Genomic DNA, 15,831 nt, shown 5'->3' with positions numbered 1-15,831 from the left:
ACAAAACTCTGCAGTAATAAGAGAATGTTTCATCGGATGAACAGATATCAAACCAAGGAACAAAACTGATCACAATCATGTAATAATTTTATAATTAAAATATCAAATAACATTCAATTTATTTTTTACCATTTTTTTTATAAAAAACTCTCATATTAAACATGAAAGAAACTTTACATTCAGCTAAGTTAAACTAACAAAGAAACTTTTCATTCAGCTAAGTTAAACTGACACATCAAGTAACAACAATTATTTATAATCACACAAAATAGGTGTTATTAAAAAAAACATATATAAAAAATGAGAGAACTAGATCAATATTCATATATTAACAAAAATTGTTCCCATTTACTTGACCAATTTTAACATATAATTAACATCTGATAATGTAAAAAGTTCAGTGGACACTTGCAACTAACCTTTTAGTCGTTCTGAAATTTGTCTAGGACTACTGTTGAGAGTGAAGCTGGTTAATTTGTTAAACGAAATGAAAGAATATACATTTATGGAGACATGAAAACAAAAGGAAGGACCTTAGCAATAAAAAAAAATATGCCAGACCTATACGCAATAGCAAAATAGACAAAATTTGATTTATACACAGACACAGATATATATGGCTCTACCCAGAAATAGTGCATACCCAACCTACACAACAATTCATCTAAACTGCACATCAAAATTCTTAACCTTCATAAACACCCTTCTATTTTATCAATATATTACTCTTGCACTTTCATCATTTATTATACGAGTTTGCAAAGTCAGTGATCCTTCGTTTAATATTCTGCAAAAGGCGTGAACAAAGAAGCGTTAGGAACATGTACAAAGAAGTAATGAAACTAGGCAATTATGAGAGAAGACAAGAAGAAGAAGTTATGTCTCCAAAAACGACAATGTATGCTAATTTGTTCCCTAAGTTTAGGTGAATACAGTTTAGTCCCTGAATCAGTTAACTTCAAAATGAATTTATCCTTCTTTGTTAATTTAATTTAATCCCTGTCAACTTCATCAAAAATTTAGAATCTAAAGTTAGTCAATTTCTAGTTGGAAGATCTAATTTGTCATGAAATTGACAGATTCAAGAATTAAATAGTGTATCTACATATATGCAAACTTTCAGGACTAAATCAATATAGGTTGATACTTTCAAAGATGAAATTGTGTATTTACTGTAAAAATAAAATTCTAAATTGAAGTTAGAGAAAATGTAAATAATTACCTCCAATTCCAAATGAAGAACAACGAATATTTTCTTCAATCTCTTGTGTCTCTGCAATTTCATCATGCTCACAAGTTTAAAAGATGTACTAAACACACGGAGAGCTTTACAGATAAGGTAAACACATGAAACACTAGGAGGAAAACAACTCCAATATCCCAAACATAAACTCTTCATGAAAAGATAAATCACTAGTTAGTTTAATGTTAAACTTAACCAAAATTGCATCAAGTCGAACTAGGAAACTGGCAATCAATTACCATTGCTGTTAATGCTATACATACAGGTTGCCATTTAATATAATAAGACGAATCAGCTTAAGACATCCACGTGAACTAGAGGATTCTCGTGTACAATAACTTTCAATAAGCATAAATTCCTTCAAGATTATCGTATGTGTGATTTAGAGAGTACAAACATTTTCAAAGATTATATCATCCAAAAAGAGGTAAATGGATGAGATTAGATAGAAGGAGCTTAAGCGTGTCAGTTTTTTGACAAACTGTTAAATGCAGACATTAAAACATTATTTGTCCAGCATTTGCACTTTATGGTACAATTATACAAAATACTGCTGCATTTATTGGATGAAGCAAAATAGAACATACCGGTCCACAACGTCGATAGGATTCCTTCAGCTGCTCCACAAGGTCATAATATCTATCCATATCTCTGCCTTTAGCTTGCTGTAAATCATCACCTAGTTTCTGAAACTCGTCCCTACAAATTGTGGGTAGAGATGTTAAACAGAACATCGGACAGGTAATCAAACTGCACATCTAAGAGAAAAAGCAATGAACCTTGATTTGTAAGGGCATTTACCTGTAACTCTCCAAAATCTTGTGCAAGGAAGTGTACCTATCATATTTGTCACGATACTCCTCTACATATTCTTTATATCTAGCATTGCATAGGAAAAAATGTATCAGACGCCAAAAAGATCAAGTGCTTTAACTCAAGAGGAGCACCCTATCATAACATGAACCACTGGAACAACGATTAAGGTATAATTAGAAAAGCCTAAGAATAATTGCTTACTGAGAAAAACTCCTTATTGGGCCCTTCAATTCAGGCTCATCCTTTTCATACTTTGAAAAAGAGTAACTATTTTCATCTGAAGATGATTCTCTCTTCTTTTGATCACTATGATTTCTATCAGCAAACCCAGAATCCTTTCCTCCATCAGCCATCTCTTCTACTGAATTAGATGTTTGCCTTTTACTTTCTTTCACTGGGTAGAAAACTATTCCCCCTTTGCCATCCTGTTGTTTAGATGCATTTGCAGGCACTCCTCTATTGCTTTCACTGCGACCTTCCAAGTCAGTATCTCGGCTCACCCCAGATTCATTATTTCTATATTTACTACTCATTTCTGACAATTTGTTTTGAGATCCAACTTCTGCATTATCAGCTTTCAAATGTTGTGAATGAGTCTGCACAACTCTTGAACGAGATTTTGTTGAATCCTCAAAATGATTATCTGAGTTCTTTTTGTATGTGTTGTCCAAATTACTGGGTAAACCAGAATTTACAAAGGCTGAGGACTGTTTTCCTGAATCTGAATTTGCCTTCAATGATGGTTTTACTCTAGTGATATCTGAATTCCTGTCCTCTGAAGTGTTGTTTGTTTTGTTTTCCAACTGTTTAAAAGAACCTTTTCGTTCAAATTGCTTTGCAACATGAGTTTCATCTGGAGTGGACTCACGAAGTTCTCCCAACTCCAAGTCTGAAAGCTCTCTTTGAAGAGAGACACCTCGTCCATTAGTTACAGGGGATTGATCAAGACCAATTCTGTCGCTTTCCTTAGGTGATATTCCCAAGTGTGACTGTGTACTTTGCCGGTGTTCTCTTGATTTACCAACCATTTCACCTTGTTCTTGGTAATAAGAATCCATGAATAGAGGCTGTTTACTTCCATTACTACCATCCCTGGAATTCCTTGAAACTTTTTTCTCAGTGGCACTGATATCTTCATTTGATGCATCTTTATGAGATTTATCTTTCTGTACGGAAGAAGCTTCTCGTGCAGGGAAGTCATTTGCTGAGTGTTTTTTGCTGTGCCTTACACTTTCTCCTTGTTTATCTGATTTTTCCCAGGAGTAGGAAGGGTTTTCCCAATGGGTTTGAGATGAGGACTTTTGTGGAAAATCTGAACTAGATTTTCCAGGAAATGCTCGATTGGGTCCTTTTTGTAAGCCAACACTTAAATTCGCTTGCCTATCAGCTCTGTTCAACACTTGTACATTAGGTCCCTTACCAGTGTCTTCAGTAAATTCAGAAGGAGACAAGTTCCGAGAATTTTTTAATGTCTGCAAATCAATACCAGGAGACAATTCTGCTTTTAACCTCTTTGCACGTTCTGGTTTCTCATCTACACTCTTCACATCAGAAACCCTCTTATGTTTACCTTTAGAGAACCTATCCGAGCTGTCAGACTGTTCATGCCTAGACCTATCTTTAACTTCACTTTCTTTTTCATCAAACAAACTTCCTGTATAATTTTGGCCTTCCTGGACCTGTTGATAGTCAATTGAAACGGGTCTCGTCTCTTCTGCATATTTTCCACCTCTATTTGGAATGGTAGCTGGAGGTAGAGCCAATTCAGTTTCCCGTTCCTCAGGTAAGTCCTTTTCAATTTCAATTGCATCAGATTCATTACCATCCTGTTTCTCATCAACCTCGTTCTGCATTGATCTTCCATCAGGAGATTTTCCTTGAATGGGTAAGGGCATCCTTTGATCAGATACTTCAGCTTTTTGCTTTGACTCTTTCTCATCATCACTAGTCATAATATCTACATCCTCATCAGAACCCTCCAGTCCCTCCTTGCTGCTAGAAGATGCATCACTTTCACTGTCACTACTACTCCCGCTCCCTGATCCCGCATTACTTCTGCTCCTACTGTGGCTTCCACTGTCACTGCCACTATCGCTGCTGTCACTGTCACTGTCACTGTCGCTTCCGCTATCACTGGAGCTGCCTGCCTGGCCTTCACTGTAATCAGAACCTTTTTTGTCACCAAGGATATCAGGTGAAGTATGTTGGGCATCAATTTTTTCCAAATTGTTTGTATCTTCTTCTACTTTGGATTTTACATTAACCATTTCCTCCATATCAACATTTGGGACTTTTTCTTCAGATTCTCCCTGTGGGGCTGATGTCTGGTCATGAAACTCTTCACGAGTAGGTATCTGGCTGTGATTGTCATCAGGAGAACTGTACAAAAAAATATACACCTTAAATGCACGAAGGGGCCCATAAAAGTGAGGTACTTGTAGTACTGGTTTATTTAAGCTTATTTAAGAAAAATAAATAAAGGGCACCTTCCGCTTTCAATCTGAGGCTTATTTAAGCTTTCCAAATCCACTTCTGGTTTCAATATATACCTTCCTGGAGCCTGATATTTTGCAATCTGAACATCAACATTAACTGAAATATTAGACAACAAGTGTATCATAAAACAATACCCTAAAAAAAACCCACTACTTACCTTTTTTATAATTGGCTCAATTTTCTTTATGGAATTTGGAAGTGTGTCTCCTACGGCTTTCTCCAAAGCCTATAATCAAAGGGGGGAGGCAGTTAGAAAGATAAATTAGACGAATCCAAGTTAGAGAAATTAAAAAAAAGCCGAAGAATCATATTTTGGATCTCTTGTACAACACCTTCAAAGTCATTCCACTAGGTTTATCCTTTAGAATAGAAATTAACATGCCCTGCAAATCTGCTGGTTTAGACCCATGAGGCCCCTTGCCACCTGGTGTGTTCCTCACAGCTTTGTTTGTCCTGGTAGAAGTTTCTTTCTCAGAGACAACATTAGTATCTTGTTTACCTGTCATCTGTGCAGGCACAGCATCCTCAGAGGTCTTAGACATATTTACAACTCCTAGTGGAGAGGAAGAAGCAGCAAAAGGATCTGGTGGAGACGGTTGAGGAGAGGAATGTCTGCCCTTGGTACTTGTACTTGTTGAAGTCAACCCAGATCTATGGGAAGATTTTGGGGGTCCACCAGCTATAAAAAAAAGTTCCAGACATTACAGATGAATTACATGAGCTAACAGAAATTTATCAAAAGGGTTTCAATGCTGGTAAGCGATGCCATCTTGAGATTGATTGATTGATGTAAACTTCAATACCTTGAATGGTTTCCACTTTCCTTTTTTTAAGTGCAGCCTCTTTCTTCTTACTGTAATTTTTCCATGTTGTAGCTGGACAAGGGAAGTACAAGGCTATTCAGCAAAATAGTTAAATATAAATTAAACTAAAGACGGTAAAATTGGAAAGCTTTGGCAGAAGAAAATAGAGAGGTGATAAGCAGGAAATCATGTTCAATATCAAAAAAATATTCTACTTGCTCATCTCAATGAAATAAGAAAATAACAATTTGAAATTTTCACTCTGAAAATATTACAGGAAAAATAAATCTGTAAAATACAAGAAACAAAAGAAAAGTTACCCTCAACAGCTGCTAATGCCTTTATCTGACTTTTCATAGGCGGGTTCCCAGGCTCTAAGACAATGGCTCTGTTGGAAACAACAAAAATAAATGAAGAAGTGGCCAAAAGAAGAAAATGGAGTAGGGGAGAAGAGGAGTCATACACCACAAACAATCACTGTGTGGAATAAAAGAAGAAAATTCATTGAATGACAATAAATATATAAGCAACTGATTTTGAAAAGAAACGCAAAGAAACAGATGAGTTGATTAAGTCTAACATTAGAAATAGAGTATATACTGAACCAAGAACCTCTGTTACATTTGGCTGAGTATTATGCCAACAACAGTTCATTTACTTTTTTACAAAAAATGTTGAGAAAGTAGCTCTAATTTAGGATAGAACATTTTATCTTTCCTGTACATATTCCAGAAGTATTTCTAATTATTAGAATATATTGTACCACCGTAATTCCTGCCTTTTCATTTATTAGGGCTAGCCTACATATGAACATTAGAGCTTGAATATTTTGAATCACGGAATAATATGAGATAACTATTCCTCGAATTTCAAGTAAATAAAGCTTTAGCAGAATGTTATTGTCATTGTATATGGTAACGTTACAGAATTGAATAGTACCAGAAGGTCAGAAAAATGGACAGATTAACATTAACTCGTATCCTTGGGTCTGAAACAAGACTCAAGAAGATTGATGAAACTTCTCTAAAATCCAGGGATTCAAGACTCTCAAAAGTCATTCCAAATCCCCTAGAATTATATTACTCTCTCTCCCTCTCGCCCCTATTACTTTGGTTCAAGCTCCCACTCAACAAATTATTTAGAAGCTACACCTAACTGCCCACTGCAAGACTGTTAACTACTGTGTAGTAAATAACAAACTGAACCCGAATCTATTCCCCCTATGCTCACATCTATTGTTTGCCTATAATACAAATTCAATCCACTATAGATGTGTATAATGTAGAGCTGGTGAATTCAATCCACTGTAGATGAGTATAATGTAGAGCTGATGCACGCTTGGACAATCCTCACCACACTTGGTTTTGTGGTTAAGTTAGACCTAACCCAAAATTTCAAGATGGTATCCAAGTCTATCACAGATATGATAGTGCGCAATCTTTAACTGTCTAAAGTTCTACCTAACCCGACAGCTTTACCAAGGCAAAATTAAAAAAAAAATCTACTTAGCCCTGCAGCTTTGTTACTGCAATCTACCTTGTCACACAATGCAATAAATCTCCACTCTTTACATGTCAAAATTCTTCAAATGGCTGAAGACACGCTAGTGATGACAAGAGGATGCAGTATGCATGCGAAAATCACAACAACCCTGACAGCCACAATAGCAAACAAAATCACAATTTTGGAACCAAGGAATGCCTAATGCAATAGCCCTACAACGTTGTTGTAATGCCTATTTATCAACACTGTGAGCTTATAAATGCTTGAGTTATTTTATCAGCAAATGTTAGTTATTAATATGTTAGTTTTTGTTAAGGAGGACTGAAACCTACAACCTATCCCTCCCTCCCTTCCACTCTTAGCACAAACTCAACCTTATACCCCCTTATAAAGGCTTGAGGAATCCTTGCTTCATGAACTAAATTTTAGGATCAAGTTAAGTTCAACCCTAATTCAAAAGCATCTACTATCAAAGCCCATAACTCATCTCACAAGTTCCTTTTCGTTAATAATTTGTAATATAATTCTGAAAGAAATAAAAGTTGTAGCAACCATAGATAAGACTTACAAAAAACTAAACATCAAAACTTCAAAACTCAGATTTGATATTACCCTAGTGGTTGTTTGAAATTTGGACTTGGATCCTCTAGTGACACATGATTTATCATGAATCGGCTCTAACATCAACCATTAATTTGCCACCAATAACTGATATTGCTTACTTTACATTCAAAAGTGAATTGCTCACTTTAGAGGAACCAAACCTATGTATCAATTGACTTTTATCGCATACCTTCAAATTTGGAAATACTTTAATAGATTGCTCCAAGAGATACCATAGAACACACATATTATTCTTTTTAAACATAAGTGTCATCTGCATTTTCTTATAAAAGCATCCGAAATGCAAGCTATAACAAATTAATAAGGAAAAAGACGGAAGATCACTGAAAAGACAAGGTTTTCAAAGGATGAGTGCATAATATGAAGTTCACGAGGTAAAAGTTAAGGAATATCCCCAATTATGGCTACATACTTGCGAGACTTCATTTTCCGATCAGCTTCCTCTGACCGCCTTTTGACATGATTTTTGGTGGACTCATCCAAGATACGCTGCACATTCAGTTTGCGCCAGGCACACCCAGATTCAACAAGCAAACCATTACCATCTTCGCCACTCTTACGCTCTTCATAAATATCACAGAGGTCCCCCAATTCCCTTGACCACGTAAACCTGAACTCCTTCCCACCAACATCTATAATCTGGCACAAATAAAACAGCCATTCCAAACAACAAATCAGAAATTGCGTAACAAAATCCCAAACGCACAGAAACAGAAGACAAGCCTCGTGGCAAAGTAACCTGATTTCACTCTCGAATAGAAACAACATTGATAAGTTTAAAAGTCGGTCATTTAGCATATATCATTGCAAACTGAATCAAATTAGGCACAAATACACCCTCCGACTTCCAAGTAGCACTATCATTATAACACAGTTCAAAATGAAGTAACATCAATACAGATTTAAAATCAGTAAAAATTCAATTTCCGTGAATGAATTTCGCACAACTTCACAGTAAGCGTACATTTCACAATAAGCATAGACGTATAATTTCAAATTCAAATTCTGTTTTGAACCGTGAATACGACGCTAACCTAGTCTATATTTCCACTATTCTTCATAACGTTTGTTTGTCTTTTTAGTCCAAATAAACTTAAATGAGCATAACACAAAAATGAATAAACAAACACTTTAACGTTCGATTCGATGCAATGACCAATCGAATGCTGAGAACCAAACAAGTTGAGCGAGAAGCGTTACGTTTCCGCTTGGATTGTGAGGATTGGGGCCGAACTTCATACGCGCAGTGCCGCCCTGTGACTCCACGCGCCTGATCTCCTCCACGAGGTCGGGCGCGAGCCGTATGATCATCGAGAATGCAAGCGAATTGCTGCCGGAGATCAGGCTGAAGGTCTCCTCCACCGCTGCCGTCGCCGCCGCCTCCTTCGCGGCGTTGCGGGAGGATGCGCCGAGGGAGAGGCGGCCTCCGGGAGCGGATGAACGGTGAGGCGCCGGAGGAGGAGGGAAGGAGCGGCGGTTGGGGGCGCCGCGGCCGAGCTTGGAGGAGGCGCCGCCGTACATGTCGGGATTGCCGTTGCGTTGTTTTTGCCTCCGAGATGTCTGTTAAGATGATGGTGGAACGTACCACTATGCGATAAAAAAAAATGAAAATTCCACAGCAAAAAATAATAATAGAATTATATATATTTTCCTTTTTCTCTCTCTCACTCTTTCTTTTTCTTTCACTTACAATATTGCCCCTATATGATTTGGATATTCTTTTTTCTTCTACCCTAATTTGCTTTGTGTGGGAGGGAATTTTTCACTTCTTTACATTTTTTTTGGCTAATTCTTCCTTCATCAAATTAATTGTCATATGTATCCATAATTTTTTTTAAATCATAAATTGTTCTTATAATTTTTTTCAGATTAAAACTTTCCGATTTTAACGTCTGAAAGACATTCATTTATTGAGAATAGTCATATCCAAAAGACATATATCTTAGTTTTATATTTATATATATGTAACTGCTTTATTTGTATTGTGAATATATATATACGGAAGATTAAAAATAAAATAGACATTTTCAGTATACTGTTGGATGCAGGTTACGATTGATTATGTGGAAGGAAAATTAGCCTTACATCTTTCATTAGAATTATGATATTTTTTATTTTATTTTATTTAATGAAAATAAAGAAAAACTATAAAAGTAGAAGTTATAAATATGGATAATGCATGTAACATTTACATGAAGTATCTTAAAATTATCTTTGGTGAAAAAAAATATCATATATATCTTTATTAAATGAAAATAAAAACTATGACTAGAAGAAAGTTGCCTCCTCCTTTCTTTCTTTTTTTTTCTCTTAAAACATAATTGTTCCTTTAAAACATAATTGTTCCTTGAAATTCTATTTCTCCTTTTTGCATTGTTATTGTTTTTTTTAGAAAAAAAAAAACTCATCTATTTCTTCATAAATGTTGTTTAATCTTGAACATTTTTGCAATTTAACTTCAATCCTAACAACCTACTATAAACTTAAACACTTGGTGTACTTATTTTTGTTCGTATGTTTTAGATTTTTGCTTATAAGCAACTCTTAGTTTTTTGTCCATGTATAATCAAGTCAAACCTAGGTTAGGACAAGTTAGGTTGAGGCGAGTCTAGTTTCGATCAAGTTAGGTCAGTTTGGGCTCAAGTGGAGTCGAGTTGAGTCATGCACAAGTCAAAATGGACAATATTATGTTAGGCCAAGTTCAATTTAGGTCAAGTCAAAATCATGTCAAAAAAAGTCAAGTTGAGCTCAAGTAGGATTAATTCCATGTCAATCCAAGTTTAGTTGAGTCTAAGTTGGGTCATGTTTGGTTAAGCGTATGTTGTATTGATTTGAGTTAGACACAAATCAGATCAAGTTGCTTCATGCCTGGGTTAGGTCAAGTCCAAATCAGACCATGTTAGGTCATAGTGAGACATGCCTAATTTAGGTTAAACCCACATCGGCAATGTCGAGTCAAGTGTATGTTAAGTCGAATCGGGGGTGAGCCTAGATTGGGTTAGGTCATCTCGATTAAGTCAAATTAAGCGGGATCAAGGTTAGACCAAGTTAACCCAAATTTGACTTAAACTTGGTCGAGTTTGACCAAAATCAAGTTAGGCCTCAGTCATGAAAGATTAGGTTGAGTTAGGCTCAAGTCATACAAGGTTGGGTCAGGCTAAACCCAAATCAAGTTGGGTCGAGTTAGGTTAAAATTAGGTTGGTTAGGCTTTGTTCAAGATGAAATTGATTCAAGTTAAGCTCAAGTCAATTGGGATTGAGGTTTATGTGAGCCCATGTTAGTTTGGTTAGGCCTAACCTAAGTAAGGATGAATCAAATCGAGTTAAGTTTAAGTCAAACTTTATAAAGTTAGATTGAGATCAAATTATGTTGTATTTTACTCACTCATTTAGTAGATCAATAAGGTGAGACTTACTTTAAAAAAAACATTAAATTGATCTCTAAGTCATAAATCAAATTGACAATTTCAATAATACACTTATTATGATTTTTTAATAAAAATATACATATTTTAAAGAAATGGTTTTAAAAAAAGTTATATATATATATATATATATATATATTTATCAAACACAATAAATATAATTTACATATATCCTAAAATATAAAAACAGAATAAATTTACGTGCATGTTATCTCTTAAAAAAAGTAAAAAAATTAGAGAAATTTTTTCCACATACATTTAAAAAAAATTAAGGTAAAATGATATTATATTATCCAATAAAATATTTTAATTTACGGAGAAAATGAATTTATTTCACCTTACTTTTTTTCAAAGTATTTGTGAAAAAATCAAAATAGCTCCATAAATATCATCATTTTCATTTTTAAGAAATTTGCATCAATATGATACCAAGAAAAATAATGACATTTTTTTTCAATCAAAGGAAGAATGAGAAATTGTTCATTCTTATAAAGAAAATAAAAAACCACATATAGCTTCACATAAGAAGTTGAAAATTATTGTTGCTTTTTTTCCACCTTTTGTGTGTTTTTCTTGTCTTAATTGATGTTAAATCATGGCATGTGACTCTTTAATTTCGAGAAAAAAAACATGTTGAGGTAGTGTTTGGTTTTGCCTTAGACTCTCCAAAACAATGTTGAAATATTAATTGAAAGTTCATGTCAAATTTTGTGTGTTTAGTTTCACATTCAAAATTTGATTAAGTTAATAAATGTTTTTGAGTTAAAAGGCAAATAGCTTTTGCCTCACATTAAAAAAATTAGACATAATTGTTATATAAAAAAAATATTTAAACACAATTCACATAATGCTAAAATTAATTAATCAAAATAAAATTTATAAAATCAAGTTGACTAAAAATATTGTCACTCAATAATCTCAGGTTACTAAAGAGTCAAGTAAATAACATCTTCATCTTTTAATTTACTGAAGCGTTTTTTAAGAACAAACTTATAACTCAAAATTTCAAATTCTAATAATATAATTTTAACTCAAAAACTTCATATTCAAAATATAATTCGAGAAATTTAAACTTTACATAAAAAAAATCATACTACAACAATCTTTAAAAAAAGAAAGACACTTCCCAAATTAAATAATTTGTTTATTTTTTGTTTTGATTGATAATACTTATAATTAAACCAAATTAAATCACACTAATTTATAATAAATTCACTTAAAGTAAAGAAATTAAGTTTTGATTTTTGTGCTGTAAAACTTTTTTTTTCTTTAAAATTCAAAATACCTACTTTTGATTTTAAAAAATAAATATGTTGAGAAGTTATTTCCCTCGTACATTGAATAGAAATGTCCTAATATCGAATATAAAAATTTAAATTACTGTAATTTCTTAATTCTAAGCCTTTGATACAATTTCTATTACGTTACAGAGACTTAAACGTTGCAATCAAAAAACATTCTACAACAAAATAATAAACTAAAGAATAAATCATATTATTTAGCAACATGGTAGAGTAAACTTTGCTTTATTCTATTAATTTCTCCAAATTAGGTAAAAAAAAAAAGTAAGAGCCAAAATCCCAGAATTTCTTTACAAATTTTATAATAAAAGGAAAATCTCATAGAAAATTAGAAAAAAAAGGAAAAATCCCATAGAATATTAGAAAAAAAGGAAAAATTACATAAAGCCTAGTACACATCTCTCAACTGGAACTGAAAAGTTATTAGCCTTCAACCTGCCAAAGAGAAGAAAATATTTTTTTATGAGTAAACAAGAAATATATAATATAAGAAATTTAAATATATAATTTATTCTCTAGTGAATTCTGATTTTTTTTCTGTTACACAATTTTAATCTAATCTTTCTATATATAGCCTAGTTTTAATTATATGCATAATTTATTTTTAATTTTATGTGTAAATCAATCAAATTAAAAATATATCAAAATGTAAGACCCAAATTAAAAAATGTTATATATATATATATATATATATATATATAAGTATTAAATAAATTAAGAATGGTTAATTTTATAAAGATTAACCTTTTGTCCACGGATGAGTTCACAGACTTTCCATCGTACTAAATTAAAAAATATAAGTATTAAATAAATTAAGAATGTGTTAATTACATAAATATTAAATTAAAAATGTGTCATTTGTAAAAGAAAATTATATGGTCGATTACTTAGACTAATCTGAGTTATTCAAAAGATAAATAAATCTTTAATAAAAATATTGGTATATATAAAGAAATATCGGGTAGTTTTTAGTTTTTAGGGTTTAGGGTTTAGGGTTTATAAAAACTTTCAAGTTAAACATCATTTTTCAACTTGACATCTCAGTTAGGTTGACATTTCAAATAACAACATTCATCTATTTTCACATGAAAAAAAATATCAAATATAAGAGATCTAGACAAAACACATATGTTATTAATTTTTTTTTTTATAAAAACATAAATTACCTACATTTAATAATAATTTAAAAAGCAGATTATTTATTAAATATAGTTTTTTTTTTGTGTTTTACATGTTATTGTTAGCTTTACTCTTTAAAAAGATTTAGCAAACACAAGAAAGAACACAATAATAAGTGATTATTTTGTTTAAAAAAGTGATATTTTTTTTCTAAAGGAAAAGTCACCCATGTGAAGAAGCATGGTGATTATGGATGGAAAAAACAAATAAGTTATTGGATTCATCATGCAAAATGTTATGAAGATGCAATATGAAATTGTTGTTGAACATGGGAATGGAATAAAGAAATATACCTGATTGGAAGAGGAAACAGGAACAGAAGCACGTTTTGATGAAACGCTTTTTGATGAAGAACATTGTTTATAGTTAAGTTGTTCTTCAATATAGCGAATCTCACGCTTCATGTGAGAGATCGCTACCTCCTTCAAACCATGCTCACACCAAACAATACCTAATGTTCCAAAGCTTAACCAAAATAATCGATTTTCCCACATTCTTTCTATTTTGTCTACTCAAATCAAAATCACCACCAATAATACTGTGTAATGAAAAAAGACAGAGCAAGAAAAATGTGAAATTGTGTTCTACTCCTTCCTATAAGCTTGTTTTTATACACACATAATTTCTTATAAATTATTATTATAAAGATAGAAATAAAAGATATTAAATTAAAAAAAATAAGTGATTTAAAGATATCATACGATTTTAAAAAAGACTATCAAAATATTGAAGATAAAAATAAAATATAAGATTTAGAATACGAAATCGATATCAAATATAAGTATATAAAGATTTTGAAAAAGATAGATTGAGATAGTTGAAAATTATATCTATCGAATAATGTGTTATTTACAATGGTTAAAATAGTGAATCTAAGTGAATTCTTCACTATCAAAATATAGCCTTTGTATTTTAATATTTAAAGTGGTTGCAAGTTTTATTATCTTTATCCCCAATTTTAAAATAAAAATTCATCCTTAATTATCTTTGTTTTCGTATGCAATATGTACGTGTCTTTAAATATTTTAAATATTAATTAAATAATATTTTAGAATAAAATATAAGTCATTGGTAAAGTCAACATACAATAATCAAAGATTCAATATGAAAATAATACATATATTTTTAGAAAACCCCGTTTAGATTTGAAAAAAAATGTTTTTTTGTTACGCTAATCTATTTGATTCATTAGTTTATTAAGTACTAAGTATATTTGAGATATACAAAATAGATATTTTCTTAAATTTTTTATATATGTTTTTTCTAACTAAACAATTTAACCCAAGTTTAAAATAGAAATTAACAACGAAATAAAATACTTATATTTAAATATAAGGTAATGTATATAAAGTTAATTAACATTACCTTTTATTGCTTTTTATTTGCAGTATATTTATATTTATTAAAATAAATAACAAATTTGCATTATATAATTATTTCATGGCTTTATTGTATTTTATCTTTTGATTTGATTTTTGGAAATTTGTTTAATTACATTTTATTTATAATATATTTATATTTATTAGAATAAAATAATAAATCTGTATTGTAAAATTTAATTATAAGATTATATAATGGGCCAATTAGTACAAGAGAGAAAGATAAAATTATAAATATAACAATCTTCATAATTGTATCTGTGTTGTTATATCTAATCACGTCTTGTTTTGACCAATTGTTTGTAGATAGCTAGTTCTTCTCAAATTATTGTCCATGAATAATCCGTGCATAACTTTAGTTCACATGTTATGCATAACACATGTCACTCACATATTCATCACATGCATACACACACATGCAAATATCATCATTAATTAAATCAAAACAAAAATTACTCAAACACGTAATTCAACAATCTATACATACACATAGGCATAAATTATGTAATTAGCCAAAAAAACTAGGAAAATCACGTAATTAGAGAAATTAAGTGATGTCTTTGCTTGAGCGAAAGAATTTTCGTTAAGCAAGGGTGTTAGATAAATCACTCAATAGAGTGGCACATATGATACATTTGTTTAAACGCACATGTTTCGTTTGAATAAGGGTATTAAAAGATCTCTCACTCATGCGACTTTAATGAAACCTTCATTTGAGCTCGTATACATTTTTTAACTAAGGGTATAAGACGAAATACTCGTTGAGGTTACTCATACAATACTCGCACTTAAAAACCTCAAAATAAATTGTCTCTCTTTTGAAATCCATGCATCTTTCTAAAACTCATTCATAAGAATTTTCCTCCTAACATATAACAACAAATCTATCTCGATTTTAAGTTTGAAAGAAACACAAAACTCCACTTAAACAAGGAAGAGTAATCCTAGTCCAACCTGCAATGTTGGACTATAGACTCAATGGGTCCTTAAAGAATATCCAACTACATATGTCACAAAGAACTTTGAACCCCAAATACAACAAAAGAACTCCAAGCTTTTCAC

At 31.9% G+C, this 15,831-nt stretch overlaps 1 protein-coding gene across 1 annotated transcript; it reads right to left on the bottom strand.

The window, feature by feature from the left end:
- Nucleotides 1–516: 516 nt before the first annotated feature.
- On the bottom strand, nt 517–9,107 carry LOC137818473 (dentin sialophosphoprotein-like protein). The gene is made up of 12 exons (XM_068621925.2): nt 8,686–9,107; nt 7,898–8,124; nt 5,679–5,746; nt 5,359–5,430; nt 4,888–5,234; nt 4,713–4,781; nt 4,546–4,634; nt 2,261–4,438; nt 2,045–2,122; nt 1,831–1,942; nt 1,223–1,273; nt 517–787 (listed from the first exon to the last, which is right to left on the bottom strand). The coding sequence occupies exons 1-12, from the start codon at nt 9,004–9,006 to the stop codon at nt 740–742; spliced, it is 3,660 nt and encodes a 1,219-aa protein (XP_068478026.2). The 5' UTR covers nt 9,007–9,107; the 3' UTR covers nt 517–739.
- Between the last annotated feature and the right edge of the window lie 6,724 nt (nt 9,108–15,831).

Source organism: Phaseolus vulgaris, chromosome 10 (assembly GCF_051622355.1).
Source record: "Phaseolus vulgaris cultivar YP4 chromosome 10, ASM5162235v1, whole genome shotgun sequence".
In the NCBI taxonomy this organism is placed as follows: Eukaryota; Viridiplantae; Streptophyta; class Magnoliopsida; order Fabales; family Fabaceae; genus Phaseolus; species Phaseolus vulgaris.
This window is presented reverse-complemented; position numbering and strand designations above follow the sequence as displayed.